The sequence below is a fragment of the Spodoptera frugiperda genome, chromosome 11 (genome assembly GCF_023101765.2).
Source record: "Spodoptera frugiperda isolate SF20-4 chromosome 11, AGI-APGP_CSIRO_Sfru_2.0, whole genome shotgun sequence".
Lineage (NCBI taxonomy): Eukaryota > Metazoa > Arthropoda > Insecta > Lepidoptera > Noctuidae > Spodoptera > Spodoptera frugiperda.
The window spans coordinates 7616889-7634189 of record NC_064222.1 but is presented as its reverse complement, the minus strand read 5'-3'; the positions used below and the strand labels follow the sequence as shown (position 1 = coordinate 7634189).

Genomic DNA, 17301 nt, shown 5'->3' with positions numbered 1-17301 from the left:
TAAGGCGATTGTGATTTACAACAAATTAACGTGTTTAGTAGATTCGAAATCGCATATAAAACGTAGACAGGTAATAAAACAACAAAAGTACCCGTAACAAATCATTTATTTTGTAAATAAACCCTTGAATATAAAGTGCTATGACAATAAACCTTGGTTCATTTCTTTCTCGGATTCAATATGATAGGAAAACCGTTCAATGAAGCAACAGATATAGCTATTATCACTCGTAGATCGTCGTAAGTTTCAGTTGAAGAAAGTTCAAATTCTCTCAGTACTCGTACACAAAGTGTTTTCACTAATTTTGTCCCGAAGAATCGTCCTGAAAAGAATAATAAGACGATTAAATTATAAAATAAGTAAGAATACGTCTAAATTAATTAGTTATTATGTTTTCGGCTTACTCGCGTAACTGTTTAACGAGGAACTCGACTAGTTTCAAGCCTAGTTAAAGGCTCATATTCATGAGCAGCATTCCGCGACACACGACGCGGCGATTGTCGCGCTGTTACTCAAACAGTTACGTAGTAAGCTGAGTAAACCGATAGCATAATAATTAATTTAGTATGTCACGATAGTTACCTAATAACAGAATACCTTCGTCTAGGTGTAACTGGTGTAAGTTGTATTTGACTGAATCATTGAGTAAATAAAAATGTCTTTGCTTGTGGAAATCCCTACTCTTATTGAGCTAGATAAGTAGATAGCTACATATGACCTTATAAAGTTGCAACTATGCTTGTGGTATTATACCTTACACGGTTCTCCATTAAGTAAGTAAGCTAGCCTTGTCCCGGATACCTAGTTAGTTAGTTATAGATAGAGCCATAGACAGATTTTTTTATAAGATAGGGACTCGTGGTACGTGATCAGCACCGTCTAGGGACACCGGCAACATCACATCATCACATCAACAGCCTGTAATAGCCTATACCTACAGGCTGCCGTTTGAGCATAATCACCGCGCTTGTTCAATGCGGTTTGACGATTTCAAACTTATAATTAGAAATTATAAGCCTAGGTTTCCTCACGATATTTTCCTTCCCCGTGTGTCAGTGGTGTCTAAATATTAATAGAAAGTACCTACTTGCCGTTGGTAGGTTTCGAACCCACACCTTCATGCATGAGAAGCAGGCATCTTAAACCTCCGGGCCACCACGACATTTTGACATCGGCAATACCAGTAAGAATTTACAAATGCGATATGATACTTAATTATGATAAAACTTACCCAAACAGTCCATCGGTCCAAGACTAAACGGTATATAAGCGTTAGGGTTGCGTGTCTTCACATTTTCAGGGTTGAACCGCTCTGGGTCGAATCGATCTGGTTCTGTCCAGAATCTGGGATCTCTGTGTATATGGAATATGGGCGCTACGAAGGAACAACCAGCGGGCAGAGTGTAGTTACCTGAAATAGTTAGAAAGATAAATTTTAATAAGTGAGTCAATTAACAGTTTGTATTTTACTTGGTAGACTTATTTAAAACAAAGTACGACAAAGGCACGGACCAAGAGTCCGTGGATAACTAATATAAAAAGAATAACAAAACCATCCTTGGTTACTACTACTAGCTCTTGTTCAAGAATTTTACACAAATCAAAAGGTCTTATTAGCCTTGATACAAATATTCACCTATTTGACCATAGTTTACCCCTAATAAATATTTTTATTATGATCAAAGATTGTATACATAGCAAATCAATTACGATGTGTAGACCATAAGTTCGTAGACCAATATTAGTAGTTACGAGTATATAGTTGTGTTTTTTTTTATAACATAATTGTGATTTGAACGACACTGGGCGATGTTGTCTCAAATTCTCGGGCCACATTACCGGGAAATGCCATTAATTATCGGGATAACCATTGGTGTAGCAACCACTTAACGGGATATTTGGACAATGGCATTAACAATAGCGTTTGGCTTATAAACGGCTGTTTGGCAATAGCTTAGGTGGCGGTATAAGAGACAAAATCCTTAAACAAGTTACAAAAACCTCTTGATAAATTGTGGCATAAAGTTCTCAGAAGATATTAATTACTCTGCAAATAACTCCCTGAAATACGAAACTTACTAATAGCAATATCCTCGCTAACAGTACGTTGCAACATGGCTCCTATGGGGTACAGCCTCAGCACTTCTTTGAACACCATCTCTAAGTACGGCATCCGCTTCAAGTCGTCATCAGTCACGTATCTGTCCTCATCGCCAATAATGCTCTTTATTTCTGCATAGAGTTTCTCCTGTGAATTAGAAAAGGTATAATTATACAGACCAAGTCTAACGCTCGACTCGACATAAATATAGGATTTAATTTCTACGCTGTTTTTTGATGGGGAAATCATCCATTGGATTCTCTCTTATTGACTCTTACTAACTAAAAATCATTCTGCTTCTATTTCGTTGCCTTCAGGTTAATTAAAAAGTGCTGCTACCCAGTGTCTGGCACAAACTATAAAAGTATTTTTTAATGATGGGTCTCAATATTAATTAATTTGTAAATGTTATTTATGTTATTAAGTATTAGGATGTTAATGTTAAGTTTAATTTATCTTCATACAGATATTTGGTTTCGGTTTATTTTATTTTTTAAGTTTACACTGCATTTATCGCATTAGGTGTGCCTGTAATGATAGATGTAATGTTAGGATGAATAAATAAATAAATAACCGAAGCCCAATTTACTTCTTTAACTCAAAAATGAGTTTTTAAAAGACAAAGAAATCTAGTGCTAGTCCTTACCTGACATTTTGGATGATAAGCCATCATAAGAAGAATGTAAGATGATATTTTTGCTGTAGCCTCTTGACTCTGAAATAAAAGTGTTTTTTTTTTTAGTTTCACTATGGGTACTAGAAAAGTCATAGCAGAACATCAAAGTCAAAGTCAAAAGGCACTGTCGAATGTGAAAACAAAAAAGTTAAGTTAAGCCATTTGCTCATTCCAAGGTGAAAACTCCTATGGAGGAGAGCGAGCAAGGGACTCTATAGGTTACTCTTTTTTAATCAGGTTTACATTACAATCTAGTGGTGTTATTGATCACAAACAAAGGCACTCGGTTTGGCCAATATTCATTAATTATTTTTTGGGTGCAAAATACGCACGGACGGATAGACGCAGGTGCCCAAAATCGGGATAGTATGAGTACTCATAAACATAATACAAACTCACCGAAGTAAATATAGTAAAAGTCTCTTGCACCAGCTCCTCCTTATCAAGTTCCTGGGACAGTAGGAACCTATCAATGACACTCAGTTCAGTATTCACTCTCGAATCCTCTTCAGAGTTCATCAACTCCCTCTTACTGTCCTCCAAAGTCTTTAACCTCTCCCTCCTATGCTGCAGAATTTCTTCACAAAAGCCTGTCATCAATTTTATGAAGTTTTTCTGGCAGTGATGGTCACTGGTCATCCAGAAAACGGGATCAATTTGCAGGTACCATTTTGTCATTCTACGAAATACTATGTCGTAGAGGCTGTAATGAAAAAGGCCCATAATATTACTTCTGTCTATCAGATCTGTACCCTCCCTTAGTACGAGTTTGCTTTACTTTGAACGAAAACGAAACGAGAGTACGTTTGGCGCTTTGACTGGCTGGCGTGAATGAACCAACCAATCAGAGCACCGAACGCGCTCTGGTTTTGATCTCGTTATTAAACGTGTAACAAACTCGTATTAAGAGCCTTGTACCTCAGATTAAATTGACTGTCCAAGAAAAACAGCGGGTAAATGGGTGGCGACGATTTTTTTTCGTTGGAAATGGGCCGGTAATCGACCATACGGATCACCTGATGGTAAGTAATCGTCGTCGCCCATGGACACACGAAACACTTGAAACACCAGAAGTGTTACAAGTGTGTTGCCGGCCTTTGGGGGTTAGGGATTTAAAGGTTGTTGGGGAATCGGGGATTGGGTAATTGGGCCTCCGATAACCTCTCTCAAACAACACAAGTGTTGTTTCACGTTGGTTTCCTGTATTGGTTCTTTTTTGGTTTTTGATTGCTTGCCATCATGGTGATCTGTCTGCACGTTAACCGGCTTTTACCATAAAAAAGAATACGATTTTTATTATTTGTCCTGTAAATATACAAACACACGAGATTAGCATAGAATATTACTAGACTAGATTAAACTAGGACATAAAACAGCTGTTTTTATGCACTTGTAGTACTTATAATTATTTATCCTTACACTATTATTACCATTCTTATAGCTAATTGGACAGAGAAGTCGCGAACTCTTTCAGACTGGTTGTATATGTAATAAAATTATATACAGACAATTATATAATGACCCGGCATTCTAACGTAGTTATTACTACAGGTACTTTATTTTATATAGACTAATAAATAAAGTTGGAGTGTCTGTTTGTAATATTGAAATAACTTTGAACTATTATGCATAATGAATATATAGGTACAAGTGCATATACCGTAAACATATTTTTACAATATTTATCTGTCTGTTTGTTCTTGCTAATCTCTGAAATGGCTGGACCTGATGTACTAAGGAGTAACTTAGGCTAGTTTTATTTGTTTCAAATCCGCAGGCATCAGGTAGTTGTAAATAGTTTATAAGAAAAATAATGAAATGGAAAATAGGGGTTGCAATCAAAATGCACAAGTATTAGAAAATTAACTGTACCCTTCGTACAAGTTTCTTTACGTTCAACGAAAACGAATCGAGAGCTCTTTCTGGACTCTGATTGGCCGGTGCGAATAACCCAACCAATCAGAGCGGCGTACGCGCTGTCGTTTTGTACTAAGGGTACTTGATATATTTTACGCTACCTCCTTAAATTTAATTAGCCTAATATTTTATTATTGTAAAAAATATTTACCTTGGACTTATGTCAATCAATTCTTCAAGGTGTGGTAATTTTATCGTCTGTTCTTTTGTCAAACCCATTAAAGTTCCTGCAAAAGAAGTCACATCACATCAACAGTCTAGTACTAAGTGGTCACTGCTGACCAAAGTCTTCGTCTTGCATGGAGAAAGTTTGAGAATTTAATTTTAAGAGGATTACCACGCTTGCTCAATGCGGGTTGGCAATTTCATACTCCATGCATGAGAAGCCAGTGGTCTTTGGTGCCCAGGTTTAAATTAGTTATCTAAGCAAAGCCAGTGTCTATGTTAGTTTAAAAACTTATAATTGTCTAAAGTTGGTAAATAAAAATTAACCACCAATTTTTTGGCACTTTTTAAGAAAGATTCCGATGCTTCCCGGTAAGCACTAGCCTATTTTTTGCAGTAGGCCATTTAGTATTTAGAAAAGAGAAACAAAATAAACTCACGACAAACTGCATAGCTAGTGGTCCTCACGACATGTTCGTAAACATTAAACTGTTCTCTCGGCATAGACCTGAACTTCTTCAGCAGGAGATCCACTTCTTGGTTGAACACTTCGCTGTATTCTTCAATGGCTCTCTTGCCGTAGTTTGGGTTCGCTATCTTCCTATGTCGTCTCCATGTCGGGCCTTTAAAAACAAATAAAATATTAGGTTAATGGACCTGATTTGACCATTTCACACCTTTTTTTGTGCCACCTTGTGTGAGGTGAGAGGGAATCCCTTTTTTAATGGGACAAGCACGCCACAACTTCCCAAAACCGCTGCGACTCGTGTAAGCCAGGATCTACAGAAAAGCAGGAGTAGGAACGGGGTGGTTTTTAGTTACTAAGAGACTGACACTTCCCCTAGCCCAAGGTGGTAGAAGTCATTGGATGACTTTCCCCTCTTAAAAAAATTACCGTTTTTTAAGAGATTGTGATTTGGGATTTTATAAAAGGTGACCGAGCCTACCTTTAATTTTCTTTTTTTGGGGAGGAAAAATCAACCAATGACTTGTCTCGCCGAGGACTTGGGCGAGGCGACAGGGACTGTCTCTAACTGTCAAAAACCCACCCCGTTCCGACTCCTGTTTTGCGCCGGAGCCCCGGTAACCCGTTAGGTACGTAAGTTATCATCATCGTACCTGATCCACTCAGAATTCCCCCTCCAAGGACATCCGCCATGTATTTGTATTGAGGCCCTTTGGTACTGGTCTTTGTGTTTGAGAGTAGTAGCTGGAATAAAATAAAATCCTTTTATTAAACTCTGAAATCTTTTATATTTTAACCGACTTCAAAAAATGGGAAGATTCTCTGTTTGACTTGTACATGTATTATGTATGTTTGTTCGCGATATATCTAACGGTTGGTCGAACCTATTTTGATGCGGTGTCAGAAAAGTGTTTGTTACACATAGGAGCAATTTTAGTATATTAATTAATCGACTTCAAAAATAAGTGGTTGCAGTCGGTTTTTTAAACGTTGTTTAGGTACTGAAAATTATTTATTTACTTCTTCTGCTGCATCCACTTTTCTCGTAGTTGAGAGTAAGCAAATGTTCAGCAGTGCACGTCTTGTGCCTGTCGTAATGATCGATTATTCTGATTAATTTTGATGAACAAAGTCAAAGTGAAATCATTTATTCCAATTAAACCATAAATAGGTACTTTTCAAATGTCAACAAATAAAGAAATAAATAATAGTATCAGTCTGTCCGTCAGTGAAGCTGTGCTGGTACTCGTTACAAAGTGTAGCTTCGAACTTCATCGCAGATTCTGGTTGACGGAAATTGCAGTAGTTGGATAATCTGCGATGTGCTTAAAAATTTACAAAATGTACGATACAAGAGAAGATTACCTTTATGTCATCAGGATTACTGACAATGATGTTCAGATCAGGACCGAGCCAGACTCTCGTGACATTACCGTATTCTGCCATCAAATCCTTTATTACTTTGATAAAAGCTGAAACAAAAGAAATGGTTAATAACTCATGAAGGTCTGCCAGGATATTGCCTCTATATAATTTTGGTGAAATTCTGTTCTCAACTAATCCAATATATAAAAATAAGGATGACAATAAGTTACCACGATGCTTGATAACGCGGGAGAATAATGATTTGTTAAATAAATGTCATATTTTTTGAAGGAACACCTAGGCACCTAAGAACTGAATGATAATAACAAATATGGGTGCAGTAATTACCCTTGGGCCTTAACACATAATTATGTCGTTGTGTTATACTGAATAGTTTATTGTTAACTATTTAGGGCAGAGGTTATAGAAAATGATAGCTTAATAGCTTAGACTAGAATCTAGATGTCTGTCATTGCAGCGGTATATCCCCTCTTCGCTGCGTCTGGATCTAGTTCAGACCATGGTGTGGAACAAGAGGGAGTGGGATACTGTTTCTTCCTTCTGCGAAGCAGTTATGCTAGCTAAGGAGAAGGCGAAACGCGTGAGGGAACAATCCTTTCCACGCCCCCGCCGTCACTCACACTCTGAGCGTTGGAGATCGCGCGACAATTTAAGGCGCACCTGACTAGAACCAGAGTTGTGTGTACTCAAAGAGCCAACAGAGCGTACAGATGAAGCTAAGCTGGGCATAATGCCCGATGCAAAGCTGCGGACGACCTATCGGGTTACCAGCTCAAAGCAGGAGTAGGAACGGGGTGGTTTTTTAAATCAGTAAGAATCAGACACTTGTATAAGTAATTGGATGATTGGCCCGTTGAAATAAAAACTAGTATCTATACATATAATTACGTCGCAATTTCCTGCACTAGCCTAGATTGACCGTGCCATAAGGAAAATTGACACTGCAGTAATGTTTAATTGCAAGGAACCAACGAGTTAATTGTTTCTCGGTTGAACATTTTCAACCTGAATATGTAATGTATGTTATGATTTCTTTCGGTATTTAGTTCCGGGTTTTCCGTAGCTTTGAGTATCCAGTCGTAAATAAGTTAATGCTTTGTAGTATCTAAGTAGCTACAGACATTCTTCTGTTGATTTTTATCTAAGTTTGGGCAACGTACTAGTGTTGTTGTTGTGACTTCTCTTGCCATTTGCCAATGCGCTTATAGTGTCCATGGGCTCGTTTACCCATTTCCGGGCTCCAATGAAACAACCAATTACACCGATGCACTTTAGTTTTTTTCTCGTTAAGCCTTTGACCGCCGACAGAAGACCTTTGAAGGCAAACCTTCCGCTAACGTAGATCACCGGTGACCTACGCGACAGTACGTAAAGCAAACTCGTACTTAGGCCACAGAATAAGGCTTCTAAATGATGTCTTCAATCGGCTTGGGTCAGGTGGGTGCGGAAGAAATATGAGTTTTGTATCCGAACATATCACTGATTTTATTACCTTCTGGTTGGCACATGAACATCAGCGCGTTCCCCAAGAGTGGTATCGTGGGTGGTCCTGGGAGCTTGTTGCCCATCTGTATCATCCTCCTGTTCTTGTATCTCCATAGCAACCAGAAGACTGCCAGTGCCCCGCCTATTACATACAGCAGCCAGTTCATTCTGAAACAAAGATAATTAAGTTTTAACACCAGTTTTTCACTTAGGATTCCATAATCTTTTCTTTTTTCATTCCCTCAACCGTTGTGGTTTGGTATACTGATATTTTTTTTTAAATCAGATTTAATTTTATTACGAACTCCATTTAACTCTAACATACTCTATTTCGGCGGCGGTGTGTCCTGCATGGGCTGAACAGTGCCGTGTCAACACGGAATTGGTGGCGACACTGGCCCGGCCACCGTAGAAGATTATCGAGGCTCCAACTCAAAGCAGGAGAAGGAACGTAGTGGTTTTTAGTCAGTAAGAGTCTGACACTCCCTCTCGCCTCGCCCAAGGCGGGAGAAATCATTGGATTACTTCAACCGATACGATCTTCTAAAGCTGGCTGTAAACATCATCATCATCATCATCAGCCGAGAGACGTCCACTGCTGAACAAAGGCCTCCCTCTGTCTAAACATAGATATTTATAAATATATGTATAATCGTATATCGATACATCACCTTGTCAAACCGTTATACCTTTGAAAACCGTTTATTAAAAAAATCTTTGAATGAATTCTACTCATTTGTAGTCCATCTATGTCATGTAATTGTCATTATATCGTCATTTTTGTCGTCGTTTGTCAGTATATCGTCATTGTCATTATAATTGGTACCGACTTGTTCTAATACACAAACGGCTATTGTTGACATAATGTCGACAGTCGACAGGTATTAACCAATTATTATAATAATTATACAATACATATAACACGTTTATACGTGGAAATAATTACTTCGTAATTATACGGATAATTACATACATGTCTAACCTCACACCTGTCTCCCATGGGGGTAAGCACAGACAACGGAACGCCAATTACTACGAATTTTACAAACCTCTTTCGCTTCATCAACAGTCATCAGTCTTTTTATGCATGCTCGTCGGTTAAGGGTACTTTTAATTTGGCCCTTCTTTAATATATCGCCAATCTGGTCGCGACATATAAAAAAAATGCTTTTACTTTTAAAAAATCTACTTTCGGCTGAGTGGTTACAACTGCGACTGCCGGGCAAGTGGTCTCGGGTTCGATACCCGGGTCGGGCGAAGTATGCTGGGCTTTTTTCGGTTACAACATAAATTGTGAAAAATGGGTGTACATTATACAGCAGCATTACGCGCCATAATGTGCACCTCTGCCTACCCCAGCAGGGAACAAAAGCGTGACGATACAAAACTAATGTAAAAGCCAAATTCTGTCAGAGAAGTCATTATTCTACGCCAACGTAGTCGCGGGCAACCGCTAGTGTATCATGAATTATTATTGTGTTTAGCTTGTTTGCAACTCTTGTTAGCACCTTAGCACTATAAAAGTTACGACCTATGGATGATACTTAGGTATTTAGGTCCCCTTAGGTATCACAAAATGGTCATAAAAGTACAATCAAGTATTTATTATTACCTACTAGGCTACAAGGATTACTAATCAAGATTTATAGGTTAAAACAAGTTGATGTCCGCAGCTTAGCTCATCTGGATTGCGGACTTTGTGACTAATTAAAATAGCCTTAGTTATTCTTTAGTACATCAGCTACCTGCTAATAAAACCGTCAAAATCGGTCCAGCCATTTCAGAGATTTGCCAGAACAAATAGACAGACCGTACGCTGCTCATGATGAAGAGTCCCTCTGTGACTCGAACTAGTAGTTTTTCTACATTAATAAACCGTGATTTTTAGTTAATTTAGTATGTCTCACGGTAGGTATTATAAAAACTATATAATCTATATCTATACTGAAAAGTAAAAAACAAGTTATTATAAAAACTATATAATCTATATCTATACTATACTATACTAATATTATAAAGCTGAATATTATAAAGCTGAAGAGTTTGTTTGTTTGAACGCACTAATCTCCGGAACTACTGGTCCGATTTGAATAATTCTTTTTGTGTTGGATAGCGCATTTATTATAAAACATCATGCTACGATTAATAGGAACCGAGTAGAGCGGGTGAAACCGCGCGGAAGTAGCTAGTCTATAATATAAAAATAAGTCGGGTTGTCCTTCCTGACGCTATAACTCCAGAACGCACGAACCGATTTCCACGGTTTTGTATTCATTAGGATAAGGTCTCGGGCTCCGTGAGGTTTATAGTAAAGAAAATTCGAGAAAAGCAGGGAAAATCATTGTTGGCGAAACGGAGTTCGCCGGGTTTGCTAGTTGTGAATAATAGCTACTGTTATAAGTTTTTAAACTGACATGGTCACTAACACTTTTATTAGAACTTATGACGGGATAAGACGGCAAGCGCCATGATCCGTGATCATAGCGCTTGCAACAGTGCCGAAATATCGGAAACTCATCGAAGTGAATAAATATGGTAAATATCCCGTCATAAGTTCTAATAATAATAGCTACTGTATCTATACTGAGTCAATCTTTACTTACTGCATAGTCAACAAGTGCGCTGATTGTAACCGACACTGAAAGACACTAAGCTGCTGTACAACCATTTAAAAAGAAGCTTACCTTGGCTAAAAACTAAAAAAGTACTGCCTCTAATTTTATTTTTGAGTTATTGAGGAAAATCAGTTATATGAACTAAACATTTTATTTCGCAGCACTAAACTAAGTAAATAATAAATAAATCTTATACATTATATAAAAAAAAATCTTATTCATAAAAAATAATTTCTGTTCATTAGTCTCGCTAAAACTCAAAAATGGCTGCACCGATTTGGCAAATTTTGGGTCTTAAATTGTTTGTGGAAGTCCAGGGAAGGTTTAAAAGGTGAGAAAAAGATGTTTAAGGTGGTATGAAGTTTGCCAGGTCAGCTAGTTATTTTATAAAATTTTGTTTATTGCAATTTTTCTATTTAAATGTATAAATATTACATTCTGCAACTTGAAACACGGTTTCCTTTCTTATTTCATAATAATATGACCTTCATGAATATAAGTTTTGTGTACAGTTTATTTAGGTATTACAGCGATCTAGCCGCTAGACGCAACTTACAAAAACACTACTAATTGTTAAAACTAACAAAAATGAAGAAATCCGCGTAGTATTTGGCAGTGATCGAATACGAGTTAAAGATTGCAAACTATTCAATCACATCAGACACGTCAACAGCCTATTAGTAGCCACTGCTGACCAAAAGACCTCTTCTCACACGGAAAAGGTTTTGAGCATTAATCACCATGCTTGCTCAATGCGGGTTGGCGATCATACAGATTCATACTTATAGTTCGACATTACAAACCCAGGTTTCCTCACGATGTTTTTCTTCACCGTTTGGCAGTGTTAAAATAACCTATGAAAGTACCTATAACTCGAAAAAAGTCACATTGGTACTTGCCGTTATATAGTACTTATACATGAGAATACATACATGAGACGCGGGCTTCTTAAGCCTCCGGACATTTTAACAATTGTAGCTATTAAATCAGCTAATCTTTTGTACTTATGCCTTTACATTAAAGTAAAAATTTTATTAGTCATCTACTCTATTAGCCTGAAGCCTGCTTATCAAACGCCACCTCCATAGTCTAAATCAATCAGGTAATTTCAATAAACTCAAAAACGCCAAAGCATCTATTCATATTAATCCTTAACTAGGCACTTTTGTAACGTTAAATTGATTTGTCCGTCAATCTGTCTACCAGTGAAACTAGGTGCTCGTTCCAAAGTGTAACTTCGTTCCAAAATGGAGAAGAACGAGCAAGAAACGCCATCATTACTCTTTTCAAAAAGAAATGTTTTTTTTTACAATATCACTGATACATTATAGATATAAGTTTTTAAACTGCCATGGTCACTAACACTAGTAGTAATAGAACACGAAACGGGATATTTACCATGTTTTTCTATTTCTATGAGTTTCCGATATTTCGGCACTGTTGCAAGCGCCATGATCACGGATGAACTGGAGTAAAATCATAGAAATAGAAAAACATGGTAAATATCCCGTTTCGAGTTCTAATACTACATTATAGATACGTTTACCATGAAACAATTTAACAATGTAAACACGAGAACAATGTAATGTACTTCATTGAGTACAATATTTTTTATAAGAATAAGAAAAAGTGTAGTTTTCCTTACCTCGCCTCCTATAGCGTCGTGCCTTACACAATACAGACCACTGACTACCCGACCTTAAACACTCGTACATAAAAATGCAGGTCGTACATTATTACACGTCTTACGTGGTGTCGTAAGGCTCAGTTTAGAGGAAAATATTATAAATATACTAGCCTTTGTCCGCGACTTTGTCCGTAATTTGCTTCTGTCAGAATTCAAGTGTAGGAAAGCTATGATTTGATACGAATGGGCCGGCTCGATCGCAGTGATACCACGGTTTCACCGAAAAGTGACGTGAAACAATGTTTGCGTTGTGTGAGTGAGGTTAAAGGAGGCTAAATTAGCGGACAAACAAACCAATTCTTATGCTTTATATATATTATGTTAATATAATATACACATATAACAGTATAATATAGCTGTATAGATACAGAATATATGTGCAAACACTCAACACTGCTCCGCTTCTGACTACCGGGTGGTGTGCTCAGTATTAATAGAAAATTGGTATGTAGGGGAAAATTAATTTGCTTGATATTACTGGCTTTTTATCCCCGAGGAGTAGGCAGAGGTGCACATTATGGCACTGTACAATGTACACCCTCTTTTCACCATTTGTGTTATAAGTGAGTCCCATGAAATAGAGAGGAGGGAGTGAGCCTATTGCCATATAGTGGGTACAATTCCAGACTCCGTGCTACTACTGTCCTGGATTTTCGGAAATCTGAAAAGAAGCCCAGTAAGACCCGAAACCTGTTGTCCAGCAGTCGCACTTGTCACCACTAGACCAACGAGGCAGTCGGCACAGCTTGTTAGTATCTTCTATATAAAACCGGCCAAGTGCGAGTCGGACTCGCTCATGAAGGGTTCCGTAACAGCAAGTAGATGACATAATATAAAAGTTGTAAAATAACTTGGTTTTACATAGTGTTTGTATGAACGACAAAGTTATATTTGCGGTTTTTGAAAATGTTTTATTTCTTAAAAACTAATTATGATATCTCGTTCAAACCAATTTTCGTTGTTAGTTTCCATTGAAATCTACAGCACATATTTTTTTCAGTTTTCTCACTCTCTTATTTTAAAAGTTAGAGGGGGGGGGGCACATTTTTCCACTTTGGAAGCGTCTAACTTTCAAACGATTGATTTTGACGAAAAATGCTTTTAGGAACATTAATGTCTTTTTTAAAGACCTATCCATAGACACCCATCACGGATATGTAAGCTGAAAAAAATTTTTTTTTGAATCAATTTATGTATGGAGTTACGGGCGGACGGACGGACAGACGGACAGATGGACAGACGGACAGACATGACGAATCTATAAGGGTTCCGTTTTTTGCCATTTGGCTACGGAACCCTAATAAAAATGAATTGCTGTTCGTTAGTCTCGCTAAAACTCATAAACGGCTGAACCGATTTGGCTAATTTTGATCTTGAATTATTTGTAGAAGTCTAAGGAAGGTTTAAGGAGGAGGGTAGCACGTGACAGAACCCAATGGAAAGTGTTGGAGGAGGCCTATGCCAAGAGGCACACTGAGCTACGTGACATAATTTAAACCTTCAGCATAAATTAATACTTAAACTTACTGTAAAGCTCAGAATAAACAGGCTTATTATTATTATTATTAAGGAAGGTTTAAAAGGTGAGAAAAAATATTGAGGCGGTACGAAGTTTGCCGGTTCAGCTAGTCTGACGTATATATAATTAGCGAGTCGAGCCCTGCTATAAGTACTTGTAAAACCAGTAGAGGAAGTGGTGACGTGTCGCAGTTTTCCTGCACTGCTATAAACTTGTAACTTAATCTAATAATAATAGTCTTTGTTTGTTTTCCAAAGCTGAAGTACGTATTAGATAGCCTAGGTAGCTATAATTATCTGCGTGGTTACAAATATTTATCATTATCCTAGGTATTTTTCGTTACATTGTATCGCCTCGTGTACTTTATTCAAATCGGACTAGTGTCATCTTATCTAGTCATCATACCGTATGGCATAGGCATAAATTTTATCTTAAGATAAAATTTAAGTAGCTAGTAACTGGTTATATTTACATATATTCTCATGAATGAAGGAAGTTTTGTTCGTTTTACTTTCTTGAACCCCTCCCGATACTAAAACCTGGCTACGCCTATGCCGTATGGGGAAACCCTTTATGACTTAATTTAAACCATTTGTATATCATCAAACAGTAAGGTTTAAAGTTGTAATACAAAATTGTTATTATAAAAGAGTACAAGAGATACAAGAGTCAGATCACGTACTAAATGGTCCATTATGTACACACACATAAAAAAACTTATTTCCTTATAAGTTGACCAACTTTAAAATATTACAACATGGCTGTCTGTCAAATACGTAAGTTACATTAAGGTCGCTTTTCCATCAGAGATGTGCTATGTAGCTATGTTACGAAGATGTAATAGCTAAGCTGCGGAATTATGTGACCGTTTCCAATGCTAAGCTATGTAGCTATGCGAGGTAGGGTAGGAAATCCATTCATAGCACGCATCCATAGCACACATCCATGGCACGCATCCATAGCACGCATCTTTCCATATAAAAAAACATAGCTTAGCTGAGTCCGTTTCCACCAGTGCTAAGCTGTGTATACCAACGAATATGATTGATAGAAGCCAAACGCATGCACAGCAACGTAGCATAGCACATCTCTGGTGGAAAAGCAGCTAAAATATCACTTAATAATTCATTGGAAACATCAATTTGGTCGATTATTATAATATTACTGAAGTGACACACATTCCATGTAATGAACTAAGTAGTATAACATAATTTATGAGAAGATATGATAGTTAATATAAACCATATATTTCCATGTTACTTATAGCGGTACAATTCTTTAAAAATGACGATATTTAAAGTATCACATCGAAGTAATCCTATAAACTTTGACTCCACAAATACAATAGATAAAGAAATACAATCAATTCTTTTACCTCTTAATGTGTTGCAAAATATATTCATAGGACCAAAATATTCCATAAAAAATAATATTATACAACCCAACAACTTTATATCTAAATGTTTTTCCTTAATTATGAATATCATATTTTCAGTGTCGTTAGCTAACAATTTTTATTTCAAGAATTATATGATTGTAATAATACCAAAGTCTTACAGTTTCGTACAATTTATGGTTGCCTACGATGTCGCTTTCTACTGTATGGGTTTCCTTTTGAATTTTCTCATCACGATCATTCGGAGTAACGAGTCTATCAAGTTCGTGTTAACCTTTCAAGAAGTCCACAGGTTCCTCAACTGCAACACTGATTCCAAGCAAATCATCATCTGGAATTGGATCGTTGTGATCCTTATATTGGTGTCCTATCCCATTTTCCTGCTTGCTTTCGGCACCTGTGCGCATCTCCCTTTCGGTTTAGTAATTGCCAGCCACTTTTTGATTGCCCTCGACATAAATATTATTTACGCCATACAAATCATGAAGTTGTTGATAAATGAAGTCAATATGTGGAACGTTCAAGTCCACCATTGTGGAGAAATAGACAGGAGGCTCAGAAGACAGTATTGGAGAAAGCTGTTTCAATCTTACGTCGACATATTGCATTGTTATGACATTCATAATGTTTTTTATAAACATTTTGTAAGTTATATGTTTGTTTAATGTTGGTTTGGTTAAATTATAGACTGTAATGTTATGTAACGATATCTTTTTTCTCTAACAGGTTTTGTTTTACGCTTTAGAAGTATTAATCCATACCCTAGTTTACGTTCAAGAAGTTATAATTGTCATGCAAGAAGGTTATGAGATAGTTGAAGCATCAGTAAGTATTAAATCGTAAATGATGATGAAGCAATCGCCACAATTCATAAATACACGAAACACCAGAGGCATTACTAGTGCGTTGCCGGCCTTTTAGGAGTTAAGGATTGTGGGGGATTCGAGATTGGATTGATTGGCCCCTGGTAACAGGAGCCTCCGGTATTAAACCTCGCAATAGTAACTATGACACAACAGCTATGTATGATTAGTAATTAGCGGTTAGCCCAAGAAGAGAGGGGTTAAATTTAAGCATAGACTCTGGTATAACTGCTTTATCGCGGGGGACACAGAGCTATTGTAACATATTATGCTTACTATAATTGGTAGCAAAATCTGATAGCCTTTCTTTTAATAAGCGGTCATTTTATTTTATTACAGAATGGAGCGACAGTGATGACAACATTTATATCACTATGGCTATTCAAGAATTTCTATTGGTTATCGTATTTAATACAGCAGTACGAAAAGTTTTATGTTGCATTACAAAGTGCTCAGGATACTTGCACTCTTATTTTGAAGACAACGGATTCTGGTACATATATATACGTAGTAATTAGGTCTATAATAAGTCTTCCGATGGAAACAGGCTGATGGTGATATCAGGCTAATGGTGATGAATATGATGATGGCGATGCTGACGATGATAATAATTCATTATAATATTATTCGGCTTACTCACGTAAGTATTTGACGAGAAACTCGACTAGTTTCAAGCCATGCTAAAGGCTCATATTCATTATTCGTGCTGCTATAGTAGTGCGACAGTCGCCGCGTTACGTTGTGTGTTGCGGAATGCTGCTCAAGAATATGAGCCTGTATCATGGCTTGAAACCAGTCGTGGTTCTCGTCAAATAATTACGTGAGTAAGCCGAAAGACATAATAATTAATTTAGTTTGTCTCACGAAAGTTACAATAAAAAATTTAATTTATGGAATTTCATCACTCTTAGTGAGTAACCAAATGAATCTATATATTAATACGTGATGCAAAAACTTTGTACCCCTTTTTACGAAAATTGCGCGGACGTAGGAGCATAAAATTTGGTACACTTATAGTTTATGTG

General features: G+C 37.1%; 1 protein-coding gene across 1 annotated transcript; it reads right to left on the bottom strand.

Annotated features, from left to right (window-relative positions):
- Window positions 1–88: 88 nt before the first annotated feature.
- LOC118274795 (cytochrome P450 4C1) lies at window positions 89–12609 on the bottom strand. Its single transcript, XM_050696868.1, has 11 exons — window positions 12457–12609; window positions 8204–8364; window positions 6691–6797; window positions 5979–6069; window positions 5300–5482; window positions 4846–4921; window positions 3177–3480; window positions 2748–2816; window positions 2080–2248; window positions 1232–1411; window positions 89–322 (listed from the first exon to the last, which is right to left on the bottom strand). Exons 2-11 carry the CDS (start codon window positions 8361–8363, stop codon window positions 159–161), a joined length of 1503 nt encoding a protein of 500 aa, XP_050552825.1. The 5' UTR covers window position 8364; window positions 12457–12609; the 3' UTR covers window positions 89–158.
- Between the last annotated feature and the right edge of the window lie 4692 nt (window positions 12610–17301).